This window comes from Ipomoea nil, unplaced genomic scaffold, assembly GCF_001879475.1.
Source record: "Ipomoea nil cultivar Tokyo-kokei standard unplaced genomic scaffold, Asagao_1.1 scaffold2833, whole genome shotgun sequence".
Taxonomy (NCBI): Eukaryota; Viridiplantae; Streptophyta; class Magnoliopsida; order Solanales; family Convolvulaceae; genus Ipomoea; species Ipomoea nil.
In genome coordinates this window covers 1,071,247-1,082,633 of record NW_017619261.1, presented here as the reverse complement: position 1 = coordinate 1,082,633, position 11,387 = coordinate 1,071,247, and the positions used below count along the sequence as shown (strand labels likewise).

The 11,387-nt window shown below is 37.8% G+C and overlaps 1 protein-coding gene across 1 annotated transcript; it reads left to right on the top strand.

Annotated features, from left to right (window-relative positions):
* The first annotated feature begins 7,883 nt into the window (after window positions 1-7,883).
* On the top strand, window positions 7,884-10,412 carry LOC109159540 (protein FAR1-RELATED SEQUENCE 5-like). The gene is made up of 3 exons (XM_019307639.1): window positions 7,884-8,881; window positions 9,001-10,165; window positions 10,242-10,412. The coding sequence occupies exons 1-3, from the start codon at window positions 7,884-7,886 to the stop codon at window positions 10,410-10,412; spliced, it is 2,334 nt and encodes a 777-aa protein (XP_019163184.1).
* The last annotated feature ends 975 nt before the right edge of the window (window positions 10,413-11,387 follow it).

Here is an 11,387-nt window from a genome sequence, read left to right as displayed (position 1 = left end):
GTATCATATCTCCTGTAAAGCCTGACAGGGGAGTTCGAACTGAAGTTAAAGTGATCGGGTAAAGCTTCAACTTCATGAAAACATCCATGTATCGTACGTTGACACTACTGCCTGTGTTAACCATCACCCTTTGCACATCGACGCCCACGATGTCGATCGTAACTACTAGGTCCTCCGCATTATGGTCGAGATTAGCGAGAAGGACGTCGTCTAAGAACACGATCGACTCAACCTTGGCCTACTTTTCACTCCATCCAGAGTCTATGAGCCCGACCTACAAGTCTTGACACCATTGGCGTCTTTCTTTTGTGTTGTTTTCCCATTCCAGACCACTAAAGATTACGTGGATCACCTGCTTAGAACTGGTCGACGAGGGCTTCGTGTCCCACTCGGGATCTCTGTCTTTTTTGTCCTTGTCTGATTTTTTAAACATCTTCTTCCATGATTTTTTACCCTTTTTTTCGTTTCAGCGAACTGGGCCAATTCCCCTGACTTCAGTAACTCTTCGATCACCCCTTTCAGGGTTTTGCACTCTCTGTATCGTAACCCCGGTTCCGATGATACGCGCAATACTTTGACTTGTCTTGGTCGTCACGACCAAGCTCTAGGAGCTGAACTAAGTTGCATGATTTGGCATAATTAAGTACTTCTATGACTTGACGCTTTCACACAGTAAAGTCGCATCTGTCTCGGGGCCTTTGCTGTCTATCCCAACGCTTCTGATCTGGTCGGCGGTCATGGTAACCTGAGCCGGCTTCCTGCTGCCTTTTTGCCGTGTTTGCCTCCATGGTGTTGGTATAATTGGTCACCCAGCGGAAGGCCTCTTCGTAAGAGTGCGGTGGGTGCACGATAAAGTCTTGATATAATGCCGCTGCTCGGAGCGAAGACTGGAGAACATTGATAGCAGTCTGATCGGCCATCGGATCTTACTCGCCAATCGCGTTATTCCACTTCACGAGGATGTCGGTTAAAGTTTCTCCTTATTGCTACTTGGCTGCCTCTCAATATGTGAAGTGTTTTTTGACGATTTGGGAGGTTGCAAATCGTCTCACAAACTTGGTGGCTAGGTCGGCAAAGTAGTTGATTGACCTAAGTTATAAGGATTTGAACCACTCAGCGGCCTTACCGGTCAGAGTGGAATAAAACGCTCAGCAGATCACGGCGTCAGACACTCCCATCATGAACATGTTCCTATAGGAGTTAACATGCTCTTTTGGGTCAGTATTTCTGGCGTAGTCTTTGTTGCCCGGTATGCGCAAGTCGATGGGGTACTGTTGGGCGATAATCTCCTGGGAGAATGGCGTTCTTAATAGTGTAGCATCGATCCTGGCAGATCGGGCGCCTGCTCCGGCTTCCACCTATTGAATTCCTGGCGGACCTGGTCTAGGATCCCCTGAGGGAGGCCGACCTGATCCTCCCGACTCCTTTCCCTACGACGTTGCCCTCGACAAGAACTAACTTCATCTGAATCCCCTCACCTACTAGTCGTACGGAGGTCGACAGACGTTCTTCTTTCGTTGGGTACTCCCAAACGCGCTGGAATGGATGGGTGGATTTGGTCGAATGCGCTTGTTCGGGGTTGAGCCCCCTTTTTCGATCTCTCGGCCGAACCTAACCCGGACCAGACTGGCTGATGTGACTAGGCTGATACCTTTCGCGGGCCGAACAATGCTCTCATCTACAAAGCTCGAGCTCCATGATCCCGAGCCCCCGGGCCGATGTAACCTTCCGAGGATTCGGCACTGACGCGTACACTGGTGGGGGGTGGGGGGTATACCCAAGGATTCGGCACCGACACGTACACTGGTATGCCGAGTCGACCATCCTTGGAGGCGCCATTGGGTATGGATATGGCATTTGGGTAGGGATTGGTTGAAACATTGGTCCTTGTTGGACGACGTTTACGGGTTCGAGAGGCGGCATCGCTCCAACAGGCATGTGGTTGAGGTCCATCCTAGCATTCAAATGGGAACGCAAGTCCGAGCTGCTGTCCCCGGCCTCTTGTTCATTGAAAAAATCCATGTAGGGATACATGTTTGGAGATTTATAGAAGCTAACTGGCTGGCTATATTCGTGCCGGTTCACAAATGGTGCCAAATGATGTCGTATATACGATTGGTATGACTACGAATACAATACTAAGCACGATGTCGGGTTGGATATCTCTCTTAGTCTGCTTGTTGGTTTAAGTTCTCGAGCTCGAGACTCTTGATAGTGGGTCGGTAATCTCCGGGCTAATTCCAATACCTTTTTTTTTTTTTTGAAAATTCTAATTTCAATACCTTATTTTTTGTGTAATTAAATTTCTTAGTCAACATTGATATTTGTGGGATGAAACTATTGGTAATTTGGGCGGTAGAGAATACTAACTGGACTCATATGACTCTATATATATATTTTAAAGGAATAAGGGTCAAATAGGCCACTGAACCGCACACAATAATGCAATTAGGCCATTGAACTCAAAAAAACAACAATTAAGTCCCTAAACTAACCCATTTCAAACAATTTGTTCAATTTGCAGGTTTTCCCCTTTCTAACAGGTCACCCAATTTAAAATATGTTTAAAAATATTTTTTTAAAAAAATTAATTAAAATAAACTAAAATTATTTATTAAAAAAAAAAAAAAAAAAACTAACTAACTTCGTCTCCGCCGGAGACGAAGAACGTATCATCGTCTCCGGCCATGGAGACGAAGATCCGTTCTTCGTCTCTGGCCGGAGACGAAGATCCGTTCTTTGTCTCTGGCCGGAGACGAAGATCCGTTCTTCGTCTCTGGCCGGAGACGAAGATCCATTCTTCGTCTCCATGGCCGGAGACGAGAGACTCTTCGTCTCCGGCCATGGAGACGAGGAGACTCTTCGTCTCCGGCCAGAGATGAAGAAGGGATCTTCGTCTCCGGCCATGGAGACGAAGGGATCTTCGTCTCCGGCGGAGACGAAGTTTAAGTTTTTTTTTTTTTTTTTTTTTTTTTTTTTTTTGTTTTTGTTTAATAAATAATTTTAGTTTATTTGGATTAAATTTTTTTAAAAAAATTATTTTTAAAATATATTTTAAATTGAGTGACCTGTTAGAAAGGGGAAAACCTGTAAATTGGACAAATTGTTTGAAATGGGTTAGTTTAGGGACCTAATTGTTGCTTTTTTGAGTTCAATGGCTTAATTGCATTATTGTGTGCGGTTCGATGGCCTATTTGACCCTTATTCCATATATATATATATATATATATATATATATATATATATATATATATATATATATATATATATATATATATATATATATATGCATGTGTTATGTATATGTATCACACAATCTATAAGCCATGGATGGTTGGATAGAAGTTTTTTTAGTTACAATGATCAAAATCAAAGCCTTTTTTTTTTTTTTTTTTTTTTTTTTTTTTTTTTTTTTTTTTAATATATATATATATAGTTACAATGATCAAAATCAAAGCCAACGACATTATGAGGTATTTTAAGTTGTTATTTGTTTGAAATATATTTTATCATATATCCAATTTCATTTGTATTATTTATATATATGATGTCAAACATTATTAATGAATTGTTATTTTTTTCTATATATACTTTCAAATATCATTACTAAAAATTGTAATTCGTTTGTCTGTTTATTACAAAGATGCAATCGAACTTCATGATGACAATGGAAATAAAAATGATGATCAGATGAACCCAAATCTCGATGTTGCGTGCGAAATTTCTACTGAAATGGTAAAACTATATTTTAAAGTTTGTGGAACATTTGTCGGCCATGCATGTAAAACCGCGAGATATTTTAACGTCTGTGAAGAGCCAAAATTCGAATAATGTTTCCATTACAAAAGCCATATACAATGCACGCAAAAAATTTTGGATGATGGAGAAAACATGTAAAACTCAAATGCAAGTTGTTATGTCTATTTTACATGACAATGGTTATGTGCATGAGAGCCGTACTAATAATGCAACAAATGAGTTGGAAGATTTGTTCTCTGTTCATCCTAAATCTCTGGAGAAGTAGCGTGCATTTCCACATGTCTTGTTGATAGATGCGACATATAAAACAAATAGGTATTCGATGCCCCTCATCGAAATTGTTGGTGTAACTTTGACCCATATGACATTTTTCATAGTGTTCGCCTTCATGCACAAAGAGAATGAGTCCAATTATACTTGGGCATTAAATTGTCTCAAAGCCACAATTGAGGGATGCATTACCCCACGTGTTATCGTCACATATCGAGAGTTGGAATTGATGAAAGCATGCAAGAATGTGTATCTGAATGCTAAAGGATTACTTTGTAGATGACATATCTATAGAAGTATTTTGAGAAAGTGCAGGTCATCGATACCATCAAGCTACCATTTCTTTATATCGACCGAGTCATTCAGTCACAAGACACATTAATCAAATCAAGTCTTGATCAAAGCAAAATTATCATTCAACATCGGTTCAACACTTCACATTTTCAAGAATTGCATGGATTTATGTCAATTCTGTCAGCACATGCAGTATGCAACAACTCAAATATTCTTGTAACAAATAGATTTACAGTATTAGATTCAACCACCCCTCTTCCCTCTTGTAACTAACATAACTACCTTTCTGTTATAGCCATTGATCATATGGGATGAAACACTGATGATGCACAAACACTATTATGAGGTTTTTCGCAAAACCATGAGGGATCTATTAAGGTTCACCATACCAGGGAGTGCTGAAAAGACTTTTGGTGAAAAGATAATAGTTTTGGGCAACGATTTTAAACAAATCCCACCTGTTATTTTGAAAGCAACAAGATCAGTAGTTGTTGGAGAAAATATTAATTCTTCATACCTATGGACAAATTGGAAGGTATTAAGGCTCACCAAGAACTTGAGACTACGGACCTTAGCTTTAGAGGAAGATAGATAGACGGTTGATTGGTTTTCAAAATAGATTGCAGATATCCGAGATGGGATTGCAAGGGTTGTAAACAACGGTTTATTTGACATCGATATTCTGGCACAGATTTTTGTTGAAGTGTGGACACAATCCCATAGCAACTATAGTGAAAAGCACATTCCCAAGCTCGAGATATGGCATACTTGATGAGTCGTAGCTAGAAGGTCGAGCGATCCTCTCGCCGACTTTAGATGTCATTGATCAAATTAATCAGTACATGTGCGACATGGATACTGTAGAAGGACGAATATATTTAACTTGTAACTCTTTGTGTAAGGCAGAATCAGACAGTGAAAATCTATCAGAAGTACACACACCTGAATTCTTAAATAGTTTGAGACTATCGGGTCTTCATAATCATTCATTGACATTAATGGTCGGTGAACCTGTTATGTTATTGCGGAACATAGACCACTCTATTATATTGGTCTTTGTAACGGGACACGACTCATCATCACAAGATTGGTAGATCACATTGTCGAAGCAAGAATAGTTAATGGAATACATGAATGAACCAAAGTTCTTATCCCCCGATTGTCTCTCACTCCTTTTGATACGAGATTTTCCTTCAAGTTCTAGCGTAAACCATTCCCGTTGATGCTTGCATATTCCATGACTATCAACAAAAGTCAAGGTCAAACACTAACTCACGTTGGGTTATTGTTAAAAAAAACAGTCTTTAATCATAAACAATTGTATGTTGCTTTCTCCTGAGTCACCCATCCTGATGGCCTGAAGGTGTTAGCTCTAGACAAGGATGGACAAGATTGTGTTGCGACTACCAATGTCGTCTACACAGATTTTTTCAATAATGTGTAAATACAATCGATGATAGTTTTTTTTTTTCCAAAATGACAAAATTGCTATATATCTAAACGAAAATATATCCTTTATACAAATGAATTAGGATAACAATTGATTACTATAACTAAGTTGCTAGAGAAAGAGCACATTTACCCAATTTATAAAAATTCTAAACAATGATATATAAAAATCTCTAAAGTTACAGCACCACATGTGTACATCTACACATTAACTATTAATTTGAACAATTACTTGATCGAATTCAAGTAATGATAACATCAACAAACATAAACGATTGAAACCATATCTTCAATTACACAATATAATACAGAGTATTTGATGTTATAATTTAAATAATTGTATATTGATCCAAATATTCTCAATATATTATAACAAATCCATTTCGTGCATCGTACGGGTGAAAATACTAGTTTTAAATAAAAATATAATGTTTGACTAACTTTAATGAATGTGGTGCAAATAGCAAGTTGTTCTATTTACACCACCTATAAAGCTAGTACACCTATGAAAGGGTGGTGTAAATAGCAATTAGGGTGATGCAAATAGAATTACCCACTTTTTCTCTCTTAGTGGACCATTTTTGTTTACAATTATATTATTTTAGTCGTGTCGGATCAATCAAGATTTTTCAGCTCCTACTATATAAAGTGACAAAGATATACTGCAATAATATTCATAATAAAAAAGTCAATCAATCATACCATCACTCTAATTGAGTAAAAGGTTATAAATAATATACTATGAATTGAAAACATAGGAATTTTAACAATCAAAACTTTATTCAAACATTTCTCCTACTATATAAAGTGCCAAAGATATACTGCAATAATATTCATAATAAAAAAGTCAATCAATCATACCATCACTCTAATTGAGTAAAAGGTTATAAATAATATACTATAAATTGAAAACATAGGAATTTTAACAATCAAAACTTTATTCAAACATTTTTGTGATAGTAAAATAGTAACTCTATTTTTATCAACAAAAAAAAAAAATAGTAACTCTATATTATTTACAAATAATTCTCCTCCTGTTCTCATTTTACCATATACAATTACAACTGAATACTTATATAGATTTGTTTTGTAAATTATCCTTCAGTTTGGATTTGTTATTATAATTATAAGGGAAAAGGGTCAAATAGACCATTTAACTTTTGATGAAAAAGCAATTAGGCCCTTAAACATTAAAAAGGTTCAATTACACACTTCAACTCTTTAAAATTGTGCAATTAGACCTAATTTACAGGTAACCAATAGGTTACTGGTAAAAAAATTTTAAATATATATATATATATATATATATATATATATAGAATAATGCTCAAATGTGGCAGTGTAGTTAGGTGTGGCAGTGTGGTTATATTTGAACCATTGGATCAAGGCAATCTAACGGCAGAGGCGTATTTTCAAAAATAAGGAAGAGTTGTTCGCGTTTTGGTAAGTGGGGGTAGTTATGTAATTTCATTTACATGGTTACGGGAATGTATATAAGGTAATTTCTATTCTATTCTGTTCTATATATGTAAACTCGGAGAGAATCGGCAACTTGGTGAAGAGAAGATCAAGATAGCGATCACATCGCAATTTCGGGAAGTTCAAGATCGCGATCGGTTCGCAAATCGGAGAAGGTCGCCGGAGATCAGTTGGTAGGGCAATCTGAGTATACCGGGCAGTTTGTGCGATGGAGAATGGTATGTATTGATGTATTGACGTTTGTAGTTTTATTTTGATCATAATAATATGCGTTTGTTATGTCATGGATGTGTTATATCGGTTTTATATGGATTGATATTGTTCTTGGGGGTGAGATAAGTCGATGTTGCTGTACGACGTTGTGCGTTAATGCGTGAATACAGTGCGAAATTTGAATCATCATGGTGCATATTAATGTAGTATAGCATTTTTTTATCTGGTTTGATATTTTTCTGGTGGTGAGATAAGTCACTGTTGTTGTTACGATGTTGTGTGTTATTGTGTTAATATAGTGTGAAAGTTGCATGATTGTGGTGCATATTAAGTAGTATAGTATTTTATGTGTTTTGTAGTTACCAAATGTCATGCATTGGTTATTTTAGTGTGTTATTATATATACATGGTGTATTATTATGGACCCGGTGGGCTTCGTTTGTGATAAAGATACGTCAATTGATGCCGGTGTAGAAGGCAGTGGTGGTCATATTGATGGTTGCGTAGAAGGAAGTGGGAGTCAGTGTGATGAAGGGAATTCAACTGATGTTGCTGTAGAGACTAGTGGTCAGGGTGCCAGTGAACACTGTTTGACTGATGTTGAGGCGGAAGACAATGCATGTGTTTTGGAAACGTCTCCTGGGTTGACTAAGTATTGGCGTCCAGTTTGCACTGATAGTTTGAAGCCTATGGTGGGGCAAACGTTTGATTCATTGGATTGTGCTATTGTTTTTTATAAACAGTATGCTGGGTATGTTGGTTTTGATTGTAGAAAGGGTACAATTCGGAGGAGGAGGGATGGTGTTGTTGTGGAGAGACAGGTATTTTGTAGCCGAGAGGGGTTTAAACAGAGTATTTATAGTACTCAATCTACGTGTGTTGGTGATGGTAAGCCTATTGTTGTGAAGAGACGGAGGGTGACAAATAGGGTTGGCTGCAAGGCTAGAGTGGTGTTTAAGCGTAAGTCTAATGGACTGTTTGTTGTGCATTTTTTGGAGGAACGACACACTCATGTGATGTGTTCAATTATTGCTAAGCAGTTTTTAAAGGTGAATCGTAGTCTTGATACTGGCCATCAAATGTTCATTGCAAGTTGTGTTCGGGCAAATATTTGGTATGTTCGGTCGTATAAGCTGTTTAAGGAGATTGTTGGTGAGTATTCCAATGTTGGGGCTACTGGGGTGGATTTTAAGAATTTCAAGCGTGATTTGATGGCATACATATTGAATGGTGATGCTCAACTATTCATAGATACGCTTTTTAAAAGGCGTGAATTGTGTGAGGCTTTCGAGTTTGAATATGACGTTGATGATGTTGATCAGCTTACAAGGGTTTTTTGGGCAGATGCAGTATCAAGGAAGAACTTTGCATTGTTTGGTGATGTTGTTTTATTCGATGCTACATACCGATCTAACAGGTTAGTAATTTATAGTTATTGTGTATTATGTATAATATATTGGTGCATATTTTGATTTCAAATAGTGTGTTTTGTTATATTTAGTATATTCAGTAGTTATTGGGTTGTGCATTATGTAGGTATAATTTGGTGTTTGTCCCATTTACTGGAATTGATAACCATAAGAGATCCATCACATTTGGTGCTGGTTTACTTACGAGGGAAGACGTAGACTCATATGTTTGGCTTTTGGAGAGATTTAAGAAAACCATGCGTCATGAACCTATTTGTGTCGTTACTGACCAAGATCCAGCTGTCAAGATTGCAGTTGCTCGTGTGTTTGGTACATCAAAACATAGATTCTGCATGTGGCATATAATGTGCAAGGTTGGCGAGAAGGTTGGACCGGTTTTAGCTAAGGACGAGGTGTTTAGGAGGAAGTTGAATGGCATTGTTTGGAACAAATCTATAGATTCCAAAACTTTTGAGGATTTATGGAGTCGTATTATAGAGGAATATGGTTTGGGTGATAATGGTTGGTTTCGTTACTTGTTTGAGTCTCGTACATTTTGGGCATCTCCATACTTTCATGATGAGTTTATGTCGGGATTTGTTAGGACAACATCTCGATCAGAGTCTCAAAATAGTTTTTTTGGCAGTTTCTCCAATGGTCATTCCAGTTTGGTTGAGTTTTTGGTGCATTTTGATAGTGCTATTAGTGCACAACGACATGCCCAAGCAAAATTGACTGCTAACTCTGAATCATGCTTTCCTGTTTTGAAGACTCCATTGGCGCTGGAGAAACATGCAATGGATGTCTATACCATTTCTGTATTTTATGATGTGCAAGTAGAGATTTGTGAAGGTTGTTTTTCTTGTCGAGTGGTGTCTTTGTGTGAGTGCGAGGGTAAGGTGTGCTATGGGATAAAAGATGGTGACAAGAAGGCATGGTCTGTGGAGTTTTTGTTGGCTGACTGTAGTGCTATATGTTCATGCAAGATGTTTGAGCGGATGGGGTTGGTGTGTAGGCATATTTTTTTTGTGTTTAAAGATCATGGACTTGAGAGAATTCCTTCTATGTATTTGGTGTCTCGGTGGACAAAAGGTGCTAGTTTGAAGCCAATATTTGATATTGATGATACGGTTGTTGACCAATCGGCTAAAGTGGACAATGTTAGGGTGCTTACTAATCTAATGTGGTCTGAAATTTATGCTTGCGTGGGATTGGCTGATGGTAATGTAGAACGGTTGGAAAAACTAAGACGTGTTATTTGTGAGCAAAGGGAGTTCTTTTATCAAAGATGGGTGTGAGGATAACAATGGGGTAGCTGGTAGCAGCAAAGAAAGTGTGATTAAATCATTTTGTGGTGATGTGTCTCAGGGGTCAACAGTGGAGGTGCGTGATCCAATTAAAGCTAAGAACAAGGGCGGCGGGAAGCGGATGAAGAGTGCAAGGGAGAAAGCTGTGAATAAGTGCATAAAGCAATCAAGGAAATGCCATACTTGTGATGAATATGGCCATAATAGTAGGACGTGCCCATTAAATGGCTAGAGTTTTGTGTTGTTTTCTTAGTTGGTTTGTATTGTGGAATTTGATGTTTTTACAGTTGTGTAGACATTTTATAACACAAAGAATTCGGATTTTGTAGACATTGTGGAATTGTGCGTTTTACAATACATAACGGTGCGTTTTGACACACAATTTGGTGTATTTTATAGTGTATTCTGAATTACATGTGTGATTGTGGTGTGTTTTATATGTGTGATTGGTGTATTTAAAGGTATGCAGATGATTCATAACACAGAATCAGATTTTTTGGAGTGTGGTTGGTATTGTGCATTTTATAATAGACAGTGGTGCGTTTTCAGTCATATAGTGGTGCATATTTATATATATTCAACCATGTATTATGGTTTTGAATGTAGTGTATATTACAGTCAGAATAGTGTATACTGAATCATGTAAATTGATTATAATAAATATCAATGGTGTGTGTTTACTTGTGTGGTTGGTGTATTTTACAGGTATGCAGACGTTTTATAACACAGAAATATTTGTGCATGTTAGAATATATCATGGTGCGTTTTACTATAGCATATGGTGCATTGTTATAGCGCAAAAAGAGCACATGTAGTTGTCAGATTAGATGTCTGGCATCACAAAAATTAACTGCTGGTCATCAAAAACCACAAAAAAACATGTCAAGTCAGAGATATTCACAGTGTCTTTCTTCCACATTAATGTCATGCTCAAAGTCGGAACTCTGCTGCCTGCTGAATGTTTCTATGTTTGTGTTCATTTAAGTCTGACATGATTAGGGCAGCCATGTATCGAACTCGTAGCTTGTTCAACTGGTCCTTGTTGTCCTTCTGAAGTCCACACTGCCACTGATCATATGTCTGCCCTCGGAAAGTCTCTAAATGTCGCATGAGAAAGATCCCACAATCTACCTTGTTGTGTGCATCTCTCCAAGGCATTTTCATTATCTTAGATTTCACCTTGTTCACTTTCTCAGCCTTGTATGAG

Coding starts and splice junctions, on each gene's coding strand:
- LOC109159540 (XM_019307639.1), top strand. CDS start 7,884: ATGGACCCGGTGGGCTTCGTTTGTGATAAAGATACGTCAATTGATGCC. Junction 8,882..9,000: donor GCTACATACCGATCTAACAG/GTTAGTAATTTA, acceptor TGCATTATGTAG/GTATAATTTGGTGTTTGTCC. Junction 10,166..10,241: donor AGTTCTTTTATCAAAGATGG/GTGTGAGGATAA, acceptor GATGTGTCTCAG/GGGTCAACAGTGGAGGTGCG.